Genomic DNA, 20,555 nt, shown 5'->3' on the forward strand with positions numbered 1-20,555 from the left:
CACCATTGGGTTGGCTGCACCAAGTGTCAGTGCGTCCCTCAGCACATAATCCTGCAGCCTGGCCTATACCAGTTGGCAGCGTTCCTTCAGAGACATCTATGTGTGCTGGAAGATCAAAGGGTGTCTTTCACTGAACCGATGGTCTTCCAGCAGTTTTGGTTGTCTGTCTCCACTTGCCTTCCGGGAACAATCCGTAAATTAGAATCCTCTGTCACGCCGCTGCTGGGGATGAACTGGGACAAGGACCTATGCATTCTTTTCCACCCACTCTTCATGAAATCTGCATTCTGCAAAGAGGTGGGTGACTGTCTCCACTCCACCACAGTCATCTTTGGGGACGTGTGTAGTGGGTGATGTTCCTGTTATCCAGGAAGGAACTGACCAGAAGTGTTCCTCATCGGCAGCTATTCCATGCCAGGAAGATGCTGACACCATTAGAGACACCCTCTCTCAGTCCAAGACAGGCAGGAGCCCATGGCCCTCTCAGCTAGTGGGCTTCAAGTGAAGTGCCCAGTATCAACAGGTGGGAAGGCACTCGGTCTCAGTCCCCAGTTCACCCAGTACCTACCAGAGTAAAACACATACCTGGATACCATTCAGTGCAACAAACAGGCGGAGAATATCATTTGTTCCCTCAAAAATACGGAAGATTCGCAGATCCCTCATCACCCGCTCAACCCCAGTGTCCTAAGACAAATTGGAATAATAGGTTTCTAAATCAGCATCAAATAAGCATTAAACTCACACCCTCAACTTCAATTTGCCCTGATTTCCTGCCTCTGTACCCTCAACCAGACCACAGAGCACCCCTCCACCACCATGAAGGGCCTGTATGAGGTTAAAGCTCTGCCAGACAGACCTTACAGCAGAGCAGCGGGAGGGATACGCTTTCTCCTGTTCAAATCGCAACAATTAAGTATTGCCAGTGCTATGAGACTCAGGAAGGATGCGGCAGTCATTCCTATCAGCACAATAAGGGCAACAGCTGTCCTGTTCCACCAGTGGGAATGAGAAGCTACAGAGCAAGGGCTCATGCTCACTGTAGTGGGGAAGACAGAGTCCGGAGGCTCCAGGGTTCCAACCCTGGCCTGGATCTGGAATACATCAGGAAGACACTGGACTTTAGATAAACAAGTGGCATTCTGATGAATGAATGAGGGGCACAACATTGAGATGCAAGAGGGTTCACCTGGACTGCAGTGTGGAGAAATTTCCACATTCAAGGTTGGAGAGTTCTTTGGGGTTCTCACTCCTTGGGAACCCCCAGGCAACAGATCGTCCTCACTTTCGGTAATGGGGGATCGGGGCAGGACAGTGGGTTCAGCTCCAGGACCTCCCAGGATCTTACTGAATAGCAGAGCAGGCTGAATGGACTGGTCTGGCTTCTGTTCTTGGGAAGGGGCTCAGGTGGCCACAGGATGGTTTGTCGTTGTCAAATGACGTGACATTCTGCTTTGTGGGGTGGGGGAAGCAGGAGGACGGGAGTGCAGCCTGAAACCCTTCGCTCCAGTCACAAGACACTTGCGCAACATGGCGGCAGGCACTGACCTTCATGAAGCCCATTCCACCCATGACTTGGATGCACTCGTCAGCAACCATCCAGGCAGCCTCCTGCGGAGAGATTGGGCCAGAGTGACCTCACAGGTAGAATCTCACTGCCTCCTCAGCTCGGCCCCTGCCTGTCACCCAACCATCACTGGATTCTGAGGTGAGCCACAAACAGAAGGATTCTGTCCCAAACTTGCAGAAGAATCCTAAGCTCTCGACAGAGAGCTTGGCTGCATGGAACTCCCTGAGGCTGCCTGCTGGGGCAGTTGGCCGTTGGTCTGGAATGTAACCGGGAGGGAGAAATGTCGGTGCACATCTTAGGTGTGTTGCCCCATCTTCCACTTGAGAAAACGAGTCAAGCTCTCTCAGTTGGATGTAAAAAAAAAACCCGCAGAGTGAACAAAGTTTATCCTTTGGATCCGCTTTAAAGTTCCTTGCTCTTTTTTCTTCTCAAGACATTTTCAAATGTGAAATACCCTCAGAAAGTAAGACCACAGATTTTGGGTGTTTACCTCAAGAAAAGTTATTCCTTTTTCAATGAATAATCAGTATTTAAGGATTTGGAATTCTAAGGGTATTAAAGTGGTGGAAGATTGTTTTGAAGATGGACATTTTCTTTCCTTTACTAGACTTAGGGAGAAGTTTGGGATACCGTCTAATTCCTTATTTGTATACTATCAGGTGCGAGCATTAGTGATAGATAATTTTGGAAGAGAAATGATGCTACCTAAATTAACTAAGTTCGAGATTTTAATTTTGGATGCATCAAAAAAGGGATTTATAACAGAAATGCATGCTTTGTTTCAAGATGAGTAAACCAGATTTAAGTAAATCTAGAATTAAATGGGCAAAAGATTTATCTCAGGAGTGGGAAATGATGTGTCAAGAGTGTGTGACTAGATTGATTAATGTAAGATATAGTTTAGTCAATTATAATTTTTTACATCAGTTATATTTGACTCCTGAAAAGTTAAAAAGATATGGTTTCAGTAATTCAGATTTGTGTTTCAGATGTGGGATTCACACTGGAACGTTTTTACATGCAGTTTGGTCTTGTGACAAAGTTCAACCATTTTGGATAAAAATTAAAAACTTTTTGGAAGATTTAATTAAGATTAAATTACCATTGGATCCATTAATTTTTTTTGTTGGGTTACACTGTATGTTTGACTTCTGGTTTAAAGTTGGATAGGTTTCAGATGCCATTCATTCGTCTGGTATTGGTGGTAGCGCGGAAATGATAATGTGGAATTGAATATGGTTCATTGGTTAAGATCCTGTATTTATTTGGAGAAGATAACGTATAATTTGTATAATAATTACCCTTTTTTTGTTAAGATGTGGTTGCCTTATTTGAAATTTATGGGCTTGGAAATATTTTAATTTTTTTTTGGTATTGTAAGTTTGACACATCACACACCATATGTAATTGATATATGGTTTTTTTTGTTCCCCTTGATGGATTAGTTGGGGTTGGGGAGGGAGGTTGGGAGCATTTTTTTTTGTGTATGTATCTTAAATTTATAAATAAAGTTTAAAAAAAATAGTTGAAAAGAGATAAATATATAATGAATATTCTGCTGGTGGCTGGTAAAAAGACTATTACCAGGAAATGGTTATCACGGGAAAGCCCAACTTTAAATGCATGGAATGAAATTATAATGGACAATTATAAAATGGAGAAGATAATGGCATCTGTTGATTATAAATAGGAACAATTTGATTCCTACTGAGAAAAATGGTTTAACTACATCATGCTTCATAGGCCTGACCTTATTCTTACAAATCAATGATGATGTTGTAAAAGGAAATCACTCCCCACTTCTATATAGTTTTCTTCTTCTCTCTATAAGTGTATACCTCAGATAAATATTATGTGGAAAATCATGGCAAATATGAATGTATGATATCCATGTTATAATATTTGAGATACATCTTATGGAAATCTTTGTTTAAACTTCAATAAAAAATAAATTAAAAGTTCCTTCCTCTCAATTATTTTTGATACCCCTTCCCTCGGAAAAATATTCCGTCTGGGCACTCTCCACCCAGATGGCATGAATATTGGCTTCTCCGGTTTCCGTTAGCCTCCCCCGATTCTCTTTCCCTATACCTCTTTGCCCCAGCTCCCCATCCCCTTCATTCAAAGATCTACCCCATCACTTACCAGGATTTTTCTCTTGCCCTTCCAACCATACCCGTGACCTCTTGCCTGTGCTCCACCCTGTTCCCCTTGACGAAGGGCTCAGGCTCGAAACATTATGTCTCTTTGCTACATAAAGAATGTTGCATGACCTGCTGAGTTTCTCCAGCACCTTTGCGCATTAAACGACCTAGTTGTGTCTCTCCTGATGTGTATACCACCATCAGGTCACTCCTCAGCCTCTTCTGCTCCAAGGAGAAGCCTAGCCTGCCTGATCACCTTTCCTCCAATCCAGGCAACGTCCCGGTGAATTTCTTCACCCTCCCCAGCCACATCCTTCGTATAGGACAGTGCCAGAACTCCACAGAATGCTCTAGGTATCATTCTTTTGCCTTTTGACTAAGATCAAGTGTGCAGAATACTCCAGGTCAGGCCCGACCAGTGTTTTTTTTCTCTCTCTATCGCATCTGAACTATTATATCCAAACATAATTTTTGCTCCTTCCCAACAACTCTGGGTGCCTTTTGTATTAAAAATCTATTTCTGCTGAAGAAAATTCAAGTAAGGTGGTCTCCCCTGCCCTATGGTTGTTAACTACACCTGCTATTCTCAACATTTCCTCTGCTCAAAGTTTATGGCCCCCTCTTCCCTGTGAAACAATCCATTCTTCTCTCCTACCGACTACATAAAAATATTTAACGATTTCAGTCTGTGCCCCCCCCCCCCCACTTAAAAAAGTCAAGGCCCCTGTTGAGAATGGCTGCTCTACAGGGAAAACGTCTTCTTGTCTCAGTCTCTGTGCCCTGAGACTGTGACCGGACACATTGTTCCTCTCCAGCCATGCTGCCTGGCCTGCAGGGCCACAAAGCCACTGCAGGGCTATGAAGCAACAAGCTCCGGGGTGATACCCAAGCTAAGGTATTGCCCCTGGAGAGAGCCCGGTGTTATAAACTGCAGAATATGCAACAGAAAATAAGCGGCAAAGCAGCAAACAAAAGAAACGACTCACGGAAGCAAAGATCTTGCTGATGGCTGCTTCTATCTGGAATTCTGTGGCTCCGGAATCCATGTTTGCACTGATCATGTAGGCCATGGACTGTGGAGAAGGAGTTTCAACATTATCAGATTTTATTGTCATGTACATGTTATAAAATTCATTGTTTTGCGACAGGATTACAGTGCAAATATTGCTATAAATTGAAATGTTAAATAAATGAATGCAAAAGAAAGAAAGTGAGGTAGTGTCTGTGGTTCATTGTCTATTCAGAAATCTGATGGTAGAGGGAAAGAAGCTGGTACCATTGTGTGTTTGTATTCAATCTCCTGTCCTTGTGCCGCTGAGAGCTCGTCTTTAGGCTCCTGTATTTCCCGATGGTGGTAGAGTGAAGAGGGCATGGCCTGGGTCCTTGAGGATAGAGGCTGCTTTTTTAAGACACTGCATCTTGTAGATGTCTTCGATGGAGTGAAGACTGGTGCCCGTTAAGCCGCTGGCCGAGTTCACAACTCTCTGTAGTGTTTTCCTGTCCTGTGTATGGGCACCTCCATACTAGATGGTGACGCATGCAGAAATTTTCGAGTGTCTTCAGTGACATACCAAATCTCCTCAAAAAGCATAGCTGCCAGCGAGCTGTCTTCAATGCTGACAGCCAGGAATTTAAAGTTATTGACCCCTTGATGAGGACAGGTTTACGTTCTCCTGATTTCCCCTTCCTGAAGTCCACAATCAGCTCCTTAGTTTTGCTAATGTTGAGTACAAGGTTGTTATGCCACCACTCAACTGACTGATCTATCTCCCTCCTGACGGAAGCCCTGCAAAAGGTAGTGGACACAGCTCAGGACAGCACAGGCAAAACTGTCCCCACAATCGAGAGCATCTACAGGAGAACGCTGTTGTTGGAGAGCAGCAGTGATCATCAAGGATTCACACCACCCAACACACGCTCTGTTCTTGCTGCTGCCATCAGGAAAGAGGTGTAGGGGCCACAAGACTCACACCACCAGGTTCAGGAACAACTGCTCCCCCTCCACCATCAGACTCCTCAACAACAAACTCAATTAGGGACTCATTTAAGGACTCTTACTTGGTGCACTTTATTGATTTTCTTCTTATTCTCTCTGTTTTTCACAGTCAGTTTGTTTATATTGGTTATGTTTGCAGTTTTTTTCCACATGTATTTGCTGTGTAGCTTTTTTTTTTGTACTACCAATAAGTGCCTTTCCCGCAGGTGAAAAAAATCTCGTCATGTATGTACTCGAGACAATAAATCTGAAATCTCCTGTACACTTCCTCATGGCCGCCTGTGATTCTGCCAACGACCGTGGCGTCATTGGCAAATTTGTAGATGGCATTTGAATTGTGCCTGGCCACACAGTTATGGTGTAAAGTGAGTAGAGCAGTGGGCTAAGTGCACATCCTGAATGATCATCAGTGAGATGATGTGGCTTCCATTAGTGTTCACAGACAAAGCTGTCTCCTGCCCACCATGGCTCAATGTGTCAAGACCTTGTGGGGATGGAACCTGCCCTAGACCTGAGGTAGTGGTGCAGGTTAACATCTCACTGAAGTTACCTGCCCTGCGGGAGCCAAGAGATCAGAGGAGGGGGGGCTGCATGAGGGAGGGGATGGAGGAGTTTGGGTTGCGGGAGTGCCTGACAACTGAACCACCAGCCGAAGCACCATTGGCAGAAGAGGTTCTACAGCACGTATTGATGTCTCACATATTGGCACTCTGCTAGCCTAACTCTGCATTTCGACGCTTTGAGGCACTGTCATTTTGCTACCATTTCCTTTTGTTATACTTTGCTGTCAGTGATGAGCCTTGAAGACGGCTAACACAAGGCTATTACAGCGCCAACCCTTCATTGTCTGCAGAGTTTGCACGTTTTCTCCGTGACTGCACAGGTTTCCTACTACGTTCCAAAGGCGGATGGGGTTGGAAGGTTCATTGGTCACATGGGTGTTTATAGGAGGTGTGGTCTCATGGGCCAGAAGGCCCGTTACTGTGCTGGATCTCAACAAGGCTGGAACCCCAACCAGGTCTCGTTGAGAGGCTCCAGGAGTCCTCCTGCGGACTGTGCGACGGGAAGAACGGAGAGGCACTGCGCCTAGCTGCCCAAACCTCTCACCTCAGACACGTACTGCAGCATGGCCATGCGAGCAATCTTCTCCTGGATGGCACCAAAGTTGTAAATCTTGTTCCCAAACTGGGTGCGGTTAGCAGCATGGTCAACCTGACAGGGAGAAATGGTTAAAGCAGTCACCCAGCACAGGCTGAACAAAGGGTTCTGTCCAGAACCAAGGCCACCAATCAATCCCTTGGACGATCCACGAGTGGTGATTAACACCGTTCCTGTAAACCTCATATTCCAGTGCTCCCACATCCTAATGGGGCCTAGCTTCTGTTCGGTCATCACCCCAAACCCCTCGTGCTCGCTAAGAGGTTCATTGTCCACCGAGCGCAATGCTATAACAGCACCAGTGACCCAGGTTCGAATCCACCACTGTTTGTAAGGAGTTTGTGTATTCTCTGATAATCTTTGTGGGTTTTCTCCCACACTCCAAAAGTGTACGGGGGGGGTTGCAGGTTAATTCTATTTGGGCGGCACAGGCTCGTGGCTTGGAAGGGCCTGTTACTGTGCTGCATGTCTAAATTTGCTTCTGGTGTGAGTGGTAGGACCTGGGGGAGTTGAATGGCAGTGCTGTTGGTGTAGACCCAAGGAGAGCAAGGAGTGAAGATACAGTGCTCCTGTGGAGTCCAACCGCCCAGTCAACTGCTGTCAGTTCCCCACAGGCTTTGAACATCCTGTTAAAGGAGCAGACAGTCGTCTTATTTAAAATCCCGCGAGGGCAAGATGGCAGTAGCCTCGAGGGGTTGCAGGCTCCAGGGAAGCGGAGGACTGGTGCAGAGCACCAAAAAATGGGGTGACCACCCTCGTCGGAGAAGTATAGAGGGACGGTGACCACGGCTGTGGTCCAGCGAGGGGGAGACTCTCTTTTGCTTCTCTCTCTGGCTGAAAAATGCACTACAGGAAATTTCTGCCGATTGCAAATCTGTCTGCATTACAGCAGACTAAAGCAATTTCTTGTAAAATGACATTGTTTTATTACAGGACAATAAATTAATTCTTGATGGGAATAGAAGGGATTTGTGCAAAATTAGTGTTAATGAATGCTCAATGGTCAGAAGTTTCCTGTTGAATGATTCTGACTCAATGCCTGAGCCAACATCTGATCATCCCCTGCTCCATCGGATTATTTGAAGAGATGTACCACAGTTGCTTGATTTGTCATCTGATAGATTGTCTGTCTACACAATATCTCCAGTGAAGTGTTAGACAAGTGCTAAATTCTGGTCCCAGGACATCACCTTCTCTGGAACAGTGGTCATGACATTATCTCCAGTCACCTGAGGAGGCAGTGGCCTTGACTTTGCTGCATTCCTGCAAGATCTACCTTCCCCATCTGTGTAAATCCCTTCTCACCCCAGCAGCCCCCCCACCACCACTTCTCGATCTGTAACCACCTCTGGTCCCTACACCCCTCCCCATCTCTGCAAACCCTTCTGGCCCCTACACCCTATGAGTAACCCCCTCTAGTCCTCACACCCCTCCCCATTTCTGTAACCCCCTCCAGCCCTTACATCTCCCTATTCATAACCAGCTCCGGTTCCCACACCCCTTCCCATATCTGTAACATCCTCTGGCTCGTACACCCTCCTTATCTGTAACCTCCTCCATTCCTGTGATTCAGGTCCACCTCATCCACAAGCTGGGTGTGGCCACACTGCCCATCTCAAACATCCACAACCCTCTGCTCACTTCACCCCTATATCCCCCACACCAACCCCACTCATGTCCTAGACATCCCCACTCAGGAAAGCAGCCCTACAGTGTTAAACTGGCCCTCCCTGCCAAAAAAGAAAAAAAAAAAAAAAAAAACGGTCAAGGAAAGAAAGAACATTGAATATGACTAATGGTCCATTGGCTCTTGTCCTTGGCCATCTTCACTGGGGGAACAGGGCCCAGAACACTCACAGCACGATCAATGAGGCCCTTCATCGTTCCTGAGAGGGCGGCTGCCATGCCGAATCGGCCGTTGTTTAAGATGTTCATGGCCACCTTGAACCCTCCGCCAACCTCGCCCAGGACATTCTCCACTGGCACCTTCACATTGTCGAAGTGGACCTCGGCTGTGTTGGATGCTTTGATCCCCATCTTCTTCTCCGGTGGGCCACTGAAACGAGAGCAAAGGGACACGAGTGACCAGCAGAGAGAGCCGGCAGAAGCAGAGAACGCATCAGCATGTCAGGACAAGTACAGCTCCTGCACCCAGCTGTCCGTTATGCTTTGCACCGGGGCGAGGTGGGGGAAACTGGGGCTGATCCCTCAGAGCAGTTTCACTGGGTGGGGGGGGGTGGTTTAGTTGAGGCATTGGGGATCAGGGAGGATTCAGATGGGGAGGGAAAAAGGGATAACTGGTCCTGGAGCAGGAAGGTGAGGGCCTGGGGCTGGTGGGGGTTCAGCAGAAGAACCCAGTGGAAAGGGTGGTGGGGGGGGGGGGGAGGAAGAGAATGTTTCTCCACAGCAAGTTGGGTGTGAGGGGCAAGTCGATCATAGATGCAGATATTAACTGTCTCAGTAAATTCATCAAAACATAATGTGCACAAATCTATTACACGAAGCACTGCATTCATATGGCATTTAAGTTATACATGTACTCCCCAACGTACAACCATAATTGAGACCGAAGAATTGGTTGCATTTCAAAATGGACGGACTTCGGAATTTTGCCCACACCTGTGGAGTACCAAAGTCTTAAAGCAAACTTTTTAATCAAATGCTGTATTTGACAAACTATAACAGGGATACAGGGCATGTAAGAGCAAAAAAGCACGTACTTACTTTGTTAGTCGATGTCCCAGGGTCTGTAAGCTGGGTGTGGCCAGCTTTGATTCCTGCGCACATGCGCAAGTCGTCAGTTGATACATGCATGGTGGGTTTGCATGTTGGGAACTTGGTTGGTGCATTACTGAGAGTTAAGCGCCCTGATATTGAATTTGCACCCTTAACTCTCGTGCATGCGCCAACCGAACTCCAGCATGCAAACCCACTGTGCATGCGCTAACTAAAGACTCAAGCATGCACAGAGGAATCAAGATGGCTGCGCCTAGCCTACAGGTCCTGGGACACTGACTAACAAAGTAAGTACATCATTTTGGCTCTTACATCCCCTGTATCCCTGTTATAGTTTGTCAAATACAACATAAACCACATCAATTTTATATTTTTTCTTAAATATTTTTTAAAATATTCAGTTGTATGTGCAAATGGAGGTAAGTTGCATAGATCGCAAGTTGGGAGTACTTCTATTCACAAGAGGAAAAAAAATCAATCACAAACAATACTTCCTCAAGCTTTCTGCTACACATAACATGTGCTGATGGTTGTTTTAAAACTTAATTTATAGTAATGAAAACACTTTTCAGTCTTTGAGTGAAGCAAGATCGCCATCTACTGCCACTAATGATAAAAACTGCATCCAGCCTCTGTTATTTGTTAAATAGAGAAAGTGGTCACAGATTTTAAGTTGAGACATATATTATGGTATCAGGTATCCCTGTTGCGCAATGGCTCACCAAAAGGAGGTGTAAGGCGCTCCTTCCGTCCAATAGCCTACAGGTCACCCTTGGGCAAGATGCAGTACCTGTTTAGCCTCCCAATCAGGGTCACGTGAAGCCATGGATTGCAGATGGTTTTTACAAGCAGATTCTACAGATTGGAAATTATGGTTGTCAAACTAAAAACGCTGGGCAGATGAATCTGCTGATCAATGGTTAAGGTTAACCTTCCAGTACGGACATTGTAACTCAAGAAGGCAACAGGAAAGCACTTCAGTATATTTTCCCTTGTATAATCATGAATTCAACGTCAACTACGGTCTCAGCTCAAAGAGGGAGCCTTCACCGATGGAGAACAGGGGAGGCAACAACTACAGTTCGGAGGGCCAGAGATCTTGACGGATGGAGAGACATGATCGCCCACGCTGAACGGCAAGGCACCTGAAGGATGATGGTGGTGACAGGCCCAGGAGTCCATACCACCCAAATACACCAATTAATCTACAACCCCCGTTAGTTTTTGTAGGGATACAGGAAACCAGAGCACCAGGAGGAACCCACGCAGACATGGGGAGAATGTACAAACTCTCACAGACAATGTCGGATTTGAACCCCGATCACTGGCGCTATAATAGTGCTGGGCTAACCGTGCTGCACAGCTGTGGGTGTGCTGAAGCTGCAGCTGTCCTTCAGGGTCAGAAAGCACTGTATTCAAGATGCACTGTGAACATGAGTAAAGGCATCTAACCTCCAGCAGTGCACCAAGGCAAAAGAGGATGCTGGGCGGAGTTGGTGGAGGGTCTCCCCACCCCTCCTCCCCCACTCAAAGAGCTTAGAAAGTGATTCAGAGGGGAAGGATGTGACCGTAAAAGCAGACGAGTGTGAAGTGCTGGATTCTGGAAGGACAAACTAAGAAAGGACGTACACGGTAAACGGTCGGGCACTGAGGAGTGCAGTAGAACAGAGGGATCTGGGAATCCAGATGCATAATTCCCTGAAAGTGGCGTCACAGGTGGATAGGATTGTAAAGAGAGCTTTTGGCGCATTGGCCATAAATCAAAGCATTGCGTATAGGAGCTGGGATGTAATGTTAAAGTTGTATAAGTTGTGTGAAGCCAAATTTGGAGGATTGTGTGCAGTTTTGGTCACCGAACTACAGGAAAGATATCAGTAAGATGGAAAGAGTGCAGAGAAGATTTACTAGGAAGTTGCTGGACTTCAGGAACTGAGTTACAGAGAAAGGTTAAACAGGTTAGGACTTTATTCCCTAGAACATAGAAGAATGAAGGGAGATTTGAGAGGTATTTAAAATTATGAGGGGTTAAAGACAAAGTAAATATAGATCGGCTTTTTCCACTGCGGGTTTGGTGAGATACAAACCAGAGGGCAGGGTTAAGAGTGAAAAGGGAAAGGTTTAGGGGGAACTTCTTCACACAAAGAGTGGTGGGAGTGTGGGATGAGCTTCTAGCTGAATTGGTGCATACAAGCTCAATTTTAACATAGAAGAAGAACTTGGACAGGTACATGGATGGGAGAGGTATGAAAGGGCTATGGGCTGGGTGCAGGTCACTGGGACTAGGAAAAAAATAATTCTGCACAGAATAGAGGGCCAAGGTGGCCTTTTTCTGTGCTGAAATGGTTCTATGCATTGTCAGGACATTTGTTATAGTACAGATTTAACATGCACATGACTCACCTGGTCACCCCACCAAAACTTCTCTCCACAATAAATGAGGTGACTTTCTCCTTAACTTCACCAGTCCTTTCGTCCTCCATCGGCACCTTCGCAAAGACAGTGAAGATATCGGCCAGCCCACCGTTACTGCCAAGATACACAGACGTGGTTACAATCAGACAAGAGCTGCCCCTCTTAAATAGCTGCGGATGATGGTTAAGGGACATGCTGCCTTGACTATGGACTGAAGCTCAGAGCAAATTTAAAATCCTGGGTCATGATCTCGGAGGACGTTTTCTGGACCCAAAAAAACTAATGTCATCGTGAAGAAAGCATGTCAGCACCTCTATTTCCTCAGGAGAAAGCATGTCAGCACCTCTATTTCCTCAGGAGTTTGTGGAGGTTTGGTACGACATCAGAAACCTTAGCAAACTTCGACAGATGTGTCATGGAAAGTGTGCTGACCGGCTGCATCACGGTCTGCTATGGGGACACCAATACCCCTGTGGACGATAGTGGATGCAGCCCAGGCAAAACCCTCCCCACCATCGAGAACATCTACAGGGAATGCTGCCGTCGGACAGCAGCAGCAGTCATCCAGGATCCACACCACTCAGCACACGCTCTGCTCTCGCTGCTACCCTCAGGAAAGAGGTCTAGGTGCCACAGGCTCTTACCACCAGGTTCAGGAACAGTTGCTACCCCTCCATCATCAGACTCCTCAACAACAAATTCAATCAGAGACCATTTAAGGACTCTTCCTTTGAACATTACTTATTACTAAATATTTATTTTTTTCTGTATTGAAGTTTGTTTACATTTCTCTCTTTTGTCTATGTATATTTTCTTGATACAATGTTTTGCACCACTGATAAGTAGAAATTCTGTTTGACTTACAGGAAAAAGAATCCCAGGGTTGTATGTAATGACATGTCTGTGCTCTGACAATATATTTGAACTTCCTCTGGGATTTCTGGGACCAGTGCTCTCTAGTTCTTGCACCTTCTAAACTATTCCTTTCTTGACAGCATATCCATTTTTTTTAAGCATCTGAGATAAAACCATTTTTCCGGAAAGCCTCTATGAATTTTACATTTTTATGAGCATTTGTATCATTATTAAAAATGACTAAAAGATCTAAAACTCTGCTACATCTTTACTTGGTAACAGGATTGCCTCATCCCAAAAGAATTATTGACGGATGGTGATTCTTCCCTGACTAAAACCTGTGTTTAAAAAAAACCCCACATCCACCTCATTGGTTTCATGAGTATATTTACCTACAGGGACAGTCTGCACACATGGTCGTATAGTGGTTAGTGCTCTGGGTTAGTGGCCGCGCAGCTACCTCAAAGACGGAGATGTGATTAGTGCAGTTGTTCTCAACCTTTTTCTTTCCACTCACATACCATTTTATGTAATCCCTATGCCATGTGCTCTGTGATTAGTAAGGTGATATGTGAGTGGGAAGGGAAAGTTGAGAATCACTGCTCCAGACCCGATAGTTACTGAAATATTTTGCATGAGAAAAATCGTCATTGGCCCATTTCCTTTGGAGTTATGAAACAGTGCACATAATGAGTCAATTAAAACAATGGTTTTCAAACTTTTTCTTTCCACCCACATCCACCTTAAGCAATCCCTTACTAATCACAGAGCAGCTATGGCATAGGGAATACTTAAAATGGTATGTGAGCAGCATTATTATGAGTTGGATGAGAGCACATAAGGTACTTGCATGGCAATTAAAAATGGAACAGGTTTCACGCACTATTAGTGCTGTTAAAAAGAATTCAATAGTTACCTATAAGCCTCAGGAAATTAATGACCAGTTTTATTCATTTTATCAAAAATTATATACTTCTGAGGGGGAAACAGGATAACGGTTCAATTGAATCTTATTTATCTAAATTAATGTTACCGGTATTAGGGGAGGAAGATATTATGGAATTGGAATCTCCGTTTACAGATTTTGAGATTAAGGAGGCTATACAAGAGATGCCAAATGGAAAGTCACCGGGGGATGATAGATTCTCTGTGGAATCCGTAGAGATCCGTTGAAAGTGTCTTCATATAGACCTATTTCTTTATTGAATGTAGATTATAAAATTATAGCAAAAGTGTTAGCAAACCAGCTTGCCAAGTACTTACCTAAGTTGATACATATTGATCAAATAGGCTTTATTAAGAATAGAAATGCGTCAGATAATATTCTTCCATTGATAACTTTGGTCAATGTATATCGAAAGCAGCCCAGGTGGTTGAGCTAGATATGGAAAAAGCCTTTGATAGGGTTGAATGGGATTTTTTATTTAAAGTGTTAGAGAAGTTTAAATTTGGCTCTTTTTTTTTTTATTGGTTGGGTTAAAGCTTTATATACAAACCCAATTGCTAGGGTGGTGACAAATTATCAAGTTTCCTTACCATTCAAATTGACACGTTCGACCCAGCAAGGGTGTCCATTGTCACCAGCCTTGTTTGCATTGGCTATTGAACTTTTAGCTCAGACAATAAGACAGAATGAAAAGATAAGAGGGATGAGAGCTATGGATGAGGAATATAAGATTAATCTATTTGCAGATGATGTTTTGATATACTTGACAGAACCAAAACAGTCATTGTTACATTTGCAGGAATGTTTATTACAATTTGGAAAATTATCTGGATATAAAGTTAATTGGGATAAGAGTTAAATTTTGCCAGTTGGAGAGGGTGATTATTCAGAGTATAAAAATATTATAAAATTGAAATGGTACGATAAAATTAAATATTTAGGAATAACTGTAAATGCTGATTATCAATCATTATACAAGTTAAATTATGTTTCTTTATTAAAAAAGATTAAAGCAGATTTAATTAAATGGAAAGACCTTCCATTAACTTTAATTGGTCGAGTAAATTGTATTAAGATGAACATTTTTCCTCAAATCCAATATTTATTTCAATCGATACCATATTCCCTATTAAAGGGTTTTTTTCAGGATTTAAATAAAGTTGTGAGGGAATCCTTATGGAAAGGTAAATTACCACAGGTAGCATTGTATAAACTTACATGGAAATGTGCATTAGGTGGACTTCAGTTACCTCATTTTCAAAATTATTATGAAGCAGCTCAGTTGAAATTTATTAGTAGATTGATGGACTTGGACCAACCTCCAAGTTGGGCGAAAGTGGAGATGGCTTGTATTTCTGAAGTTGCGGTACATCAATTTATATTTCGATGGAATATGAATTTGTTGCGGGAATATAATATGCCGGTATTAAAACATTTGTTAAAGGTATGGACTAGAAGAAATAAGGTTCTAGGATCAAAGGGTAAATTATCAATTTTAACCTCATTATATAATAATTATCTTATTCCTTTTTCAATGTTAAATAATCATTTAAAGAGTTGGGATTCTATAGGTATAAATATATTGCAGGATTGTTTTGAGGAAGGACAACTTCTTTCTTTTAATCAATTGAGGGAACGACTTGATATCTCTGAAAATTCTCTGTTTGTTTATTACCAATTTAGAGCTTTGGTAAAAGATATCTATGGTAAAGAGATGATTCTACCTGCATTGACAAAATTCGAATCTTTGATTTCCTCTATATCAAAAAAGGGTTATATTTCAATTATGTATTAAGTGTTACAAGATAGTATGGATAAACTGGACTGGGAGAAGTCTAAGCTTAAATGGGAAAATTATTTAACTTTTATTTTTACGGAAGATCATTGGGCGGATGAGTTATGATAATGTAACAAAACTGACGAATGTACGACATGGAATAGTTAATTATAATTTTTTACATCAGTTATATTTAACTCCAGAGAAATTGAAAAAATATGGTCTTAGCAATTCAGATTCTTGTTTTAGATGTAGTTTATGTATTGGAACTTTTTTTACATGCTGTTTGGTCCTGTGTTAAAGTACAACCATTTTGGGAAGAAATTAGGTTAGTTTTGGAAAAATTATACAATATTAAGTTACCATTAGACCCATCTATTTTTCTAATGGGCTGCATGGTTCCTTTAAGGGGATTAGGGTTGGATAAGTTTCAAATTGCATTTGCACGATTAGTGTTGTCTGTGGCACGAAAATGTATAGCTAGTCATGGAAAGATAATATAGCGATTAGTATAATACGTTAGTATAATGAATCGAAAGCTTGTATTATAATGGAAAAATTTACATATAATCTGCATGATAATTATTTTTTTGTTAATAAGTGGCTACCTTATTTGGAATATATGCATTTGGATGTACTTTGATTTATTAAATACTTTTAGTTTTTTTTTTGTTTATATTCTTGGGTCTCCTTAAGAGAGCTGGCTGATGGAGTGGGAGGGTGGGGGTTTGTTTTTTTTTGTTTTCTTTTATATATATATATATTAAAAAAAATATATACACTTATACAAAATTGTTCTTATTGGATTGTACACTGTTTTTTCTTAATGATCTTTGAAATAAATAAAGTTTTTTTTAAAAAAGTGGTATGTGAGTGGGTAAACCTCTGAGGAGGGCCTGGGTCGACACATTGGAGTTTAGAAAGATGAGGGGAAGGGGATCTTATCAGGACATACGAGATGGTAAAGGAGAAGATAGAAGCATGAGTGTGCTTCCACTGATAAATGAGACTAGAACTGGGGGACATAGTCTTAAGATTTGGGGGGGGGCGGGGGGTCGATTTAGGATGGTGATGAGGAGGAACTGGTATCCCAGAGCTCATGAGTCTGTGGAATTCTCTGACCAAGGGAGCTGTGGGGATGTTGAATCTATTTAAGGCCCAGATATTTTTTTTTGAAGAAAAGGGGAATTCAGGGGCTATGGGGAACAGGCAGGTAAGTGGAGCAGTAATCTCACTGAATGCCTCGAAGGGCCAGATGGCCAAATCCTGCCTCTTATCTTCTGAGATTGTCAACTGAACTTGATTAACTTGAATGCCAACCGGCCTCCCATAAGAACAAAGTAAACTGTACATGGCCAATGTACAAGAAAACTTGGTATAAGACAGACCCTTGAATTTCTACCTAAAACCTAGGTTTTAAGCTCTATTCGCTGTACAAGTCTCTCCTAAGTCTGGCACTTACTGCTGACCCGCAGAGTGATGCTGTCACAGTATTTTAATACCAAATTACCCTGTAAAGGTTTTAATTTTATTAGCATTTAAAAAAAAAATAAACCACCATCAACTCCTGTAAAAGGCCATTCAAAGCCTGCACAGTCAGACTGGGAGGAAGGACCCCGCAGGGGAATGCTGAGACTTCACCGTTAAGGTTTGGATTTTATACTTGGCATATAGGACAATCCCTGGTTTTGAGGAGACATTTTTAAAGTTCAAGTCCCAACTTAAACACTGGCATATCTGGTAGTTTCTTACTCTTTGTCTCCCCTCAACCCAGTCTTCTTCCCTGCCACATGACTCTCATGCGGATGACAGTTCCAGGTCTGAAATGTTGGTTACAATGCACTTCCCATGGATGCTGTGCAATCTGCTGAGTTTCCACAGCATATTTGTGTATCCATCCATTTCCCCGCACCTTTCTCAACCCTACTGAGGATTCCTGAGCATGCTGTATGGTTACATCGCCGTCTGCAGTTCATTGCACCGTCAACAGACTGAACGTTGGAGGTATGAACGAGGCAGAAGCTTTGAGCAAGAGTGGCATCTCTGTTGTTTTCGGAGGTCCCAGATGCAGTTCTGGTCAGCACATTATAGGGAGGAAGGGAGGCAAGGAGAGAGATAGAGGGGGGAGCAGGGGGTGGAGCAGATTCACCCGGATGTTGCATGAATTGGAAGACTTCAATTCTGAGTGGTGAATGAAAGGCTGGAGTTAAGGAGGCACAGGGTTACCCAGTTGACGTACAGTATACAAGATCATAAGTGGTATCCATCCATCCATGGCCCATCCTTTCGCAAGTGAAGATGAACACGGTGCCTTGTAGCTTTTCAGCTTTGGGCACCGTGTGACGAACAAGGTCTTGGAGGCGAGTGCTTGCCCAGGACAAACATCTCCCTCTGGGTCCCACGCCACTGAGCCTGGAGGAGTGCGAGGCACGACAGCCAGAGTGACGCGGGTCTGCACCGCAGTCATCTGTTTCAAGACCATGCTCGTTGGCCGTCGTCCTTACAGATCCTTTGCCCACCGAGTATGCTGCTGCAGACAGCTATGGAAACTGTTTCCCGTGCTCTGTCACAGCTGCCAGCCCCTGCCAGACTGACATGTGCTATTTGCCCATAGCTGGGGCCCTTTCCAGGTACTGACGGCTGGGTGAGCTGAGCTCGGGGATTTGAAGTCAGAGTTGCCTTCTCTTAGTCTTTGCCTGAAGAGGCAAAACCTGCAAGGCAGCGGGTAATAATCAAAAGCAAGAGGGCATAGATTTAAGAGAGAATGGGTGTTAAAGGGGATTTGAGGGGCAGGTTTTATTTAAATATTGAGAGTGGCCGGCACCTGGAATTTGCTGCGAAAGGTCACTGAGGAATTAGATACAATCACTATGTTTAAGAAGCATTTGGACAGGTCCTTGAATAGGTGAGTCATATGGTCCTAACATATGGCGATGGTGAAAATGGTCAGCAGGCAGGAGGTGGGCTGAGGGCCACTGTGCATTCCAACTCCATGCATTACTGCCAAAAGGGCAAGCTGCCAGGACATCCCCAACATCACTTACTCATCCTTCAGCTACAATGTCCACGTTCCCCAGTCACCAGAGAAAATACGGTTCACTGGTAACCTTTTCATCACACCGACCGATCCTATTCAGCCCTTCTTGCCTGTCCTGTCAATTCATTTGGAATACTATGTCCTAATCCCAGCTGTTCTGACTGCCAACCTTTGGATGCCAATTGGCGCTGTCTCCGCGAGGGCAGTCCTTATGGCATCGGATCCAGATTGGAAATGATCCTGCGCCTGCCCGCGCCCAGGGACACCCATTGGCACCAGCTCTGCCCAGATAGTGCTTTCAGTACCTGATCCAGATTTTGCCTCCATTCAGGATGTAGTGTTTTCCGCAGTCACTCTTGATGGCTGTGGTTTTAATGGAGGCCGCATCAGATCCACTCATAGACTCAGTCAGACAGTAGGCAGCGATGGTCTCTCCTGCACAAATAGTACTTGCATTTTTATAGTGCCCTGCATCACTACATTACACCCCCAAATTCTTCAAAGTTAACAAACCACTATTTGAAATGAGCCAGGAAACAGAACAGGCAATCGTTGCACAGTGAGATCCCACAAAGAGCATTGTGACCACAAAGGAATTATTACTTCCTGGCGACCCTAGTTCAGGAGCCCTCAATAGCCACCTTTTTTGAAAATGTGATTTTGGATTTTATACCATCACGTCACAGGGCTGAAGGGGCTTTGCTTTAATGCTACATTCAAAAGACACCTTTGCCAACCTGTTCATCCCTGCAGAGGTCAAACATTCCTAGAATAAGGACAGACAGTGTTAGACATGGACCCAAGCTCCCTTTACACAGTCCCATCACACATCCCTGGGGTCAGAAATAGAGTAGATCTCCTTCTATATTGCTCCATCACACACTTCCGGGAACAGGCAGAGTGAAGATCTCTCTGCACAGTTCCATCACACGCCCCAAGGTCAGACACAGGGTGAAGCTCCCTCTACACCATCTCATCATACACTGCCAGGGTCAGACACATCATGAAGCTCCCTCTTCAATGTCCCAAGATCAGATACAGAATGGATCTCCCTCTACACCAGTGGTTTTCAAACTGCCCCCCTAAACTCACATTCCCCCTTAAGCAATCTCAATGCCATAAGTGCTCTGTGTTTAGTAAGGGATTGCTTAAAATGATATGTGAGTGGGAAGAAAAAATGATTTAAAACCACTGTTTTAATCGTACCTAATTGACTCATTATGTGCATGGTTTCATAACTCCAAAGGAAATGGGTCGATGACAAATTTTCTCAAGCAAAATATTTCATAAACAATTGGGTCTAGAGCAGTAGTTCTCAACCTTCCCTTCACACTCACATACCAGATCATTTATGGCAGAGGGATTGCTTAAGGTGGAATGTGAGTTTAGGGGGACAGTTTGAAAACCATTGCTCTATACCGTCCCACCACACACTCCCAGGTTCAGACACGGAGTGAAGCTCCCTCCACACCATCCCATCACACACTCTCAGAGTCAGATACAGAGTGAAGCTCTCTCTGCACCATCTCATCACACAGTCCTAGAGCAAGGAAATACATGGGTTGCAGACATATTGAGGAAATATGGGTAAACATTGAGGGCATGTGTGAAAGAAACTTCAATTAGCATGGGAAATTTTAATTTGCACATTGATTGGACAAACTAAACTGACAAGGGCATTGCAAAAAATAATTTTTGGGTCATGTTTAGAGCAGTACATTGTGAAGATGAGCTGCAAATGGGCTATTTTGGACGGTCTTATGTAATAAGGACGGATTGATGAAGGATCCTGTGGGTAGAGATCCCCGAGAGGGTAGTAACCATAACATGACAAGATTGCAAATGCAGTTTGAGGGTGAACACTGACAATCACTCGTATCTTCACTTTAAATTAGGCCAATTATAACGACATGAGGGAAGAGTT

The 20,555-nt window shown here is 43.8% G+C and overlaps 1 protein-coding gene across 3 annotated transcripts in view; it reads right to left on the reverse strand.

The window, feature by feature from the left end:
* Positions 1–20,555, reverse strand: part of acadvl (acyl-CoA dehydrogenase very long chain) — an 82,537-nt gene that overhangs the window by 15,457 nt on the left and 46,525 nt on the right. For all 3 annotated transcript variants that reach the window (XM_069920098.1, XM_069920097.1, XM_069920100.1), the window contains 7 exons: positions 18,937–19,066; positions 12,005–12,130; positions 8,726–8,924; positions 6,818–6,922; positions 4,701–4,787; positions 1,549–1,611; positions 586–687 (listed from right to left, as the gene is read on the reverse strand). In XM_069920098.1, coding sequence (XP_069776199.1) covers positions 586–687; positions 1,549–1,611; positions 4,701–4,787; positions 6,818–6,922; positions 8,726–8,924; positions 12,005–12,130; positions 18,937–19,066 — 812 coding nt within the window. The remainder of the gene's footprint in view (positions 1–585; positions 688–1,548; positions 1,612–4,700; positions 4,788–6,817; positions 6,923–8,725; positions 8,925–12,004; positions 12,131–18,936; positions 19,067–20,555) is intronic.

Source organism: Narcine bancroftii, chromosome 2 (assembly GCF_036971445.1).
Source record: "Narcine bancroftii isolate sNarBan1 chromosome 2, sNarBan1.hap1, whole genome shotgun sequence".
Lineage (NCBI taxonomy): Eukaryota > Metazoa > Chordata > Chondrichthyes > Torpediniformes > Narcinidae > Narcine > Narcine bancroftii.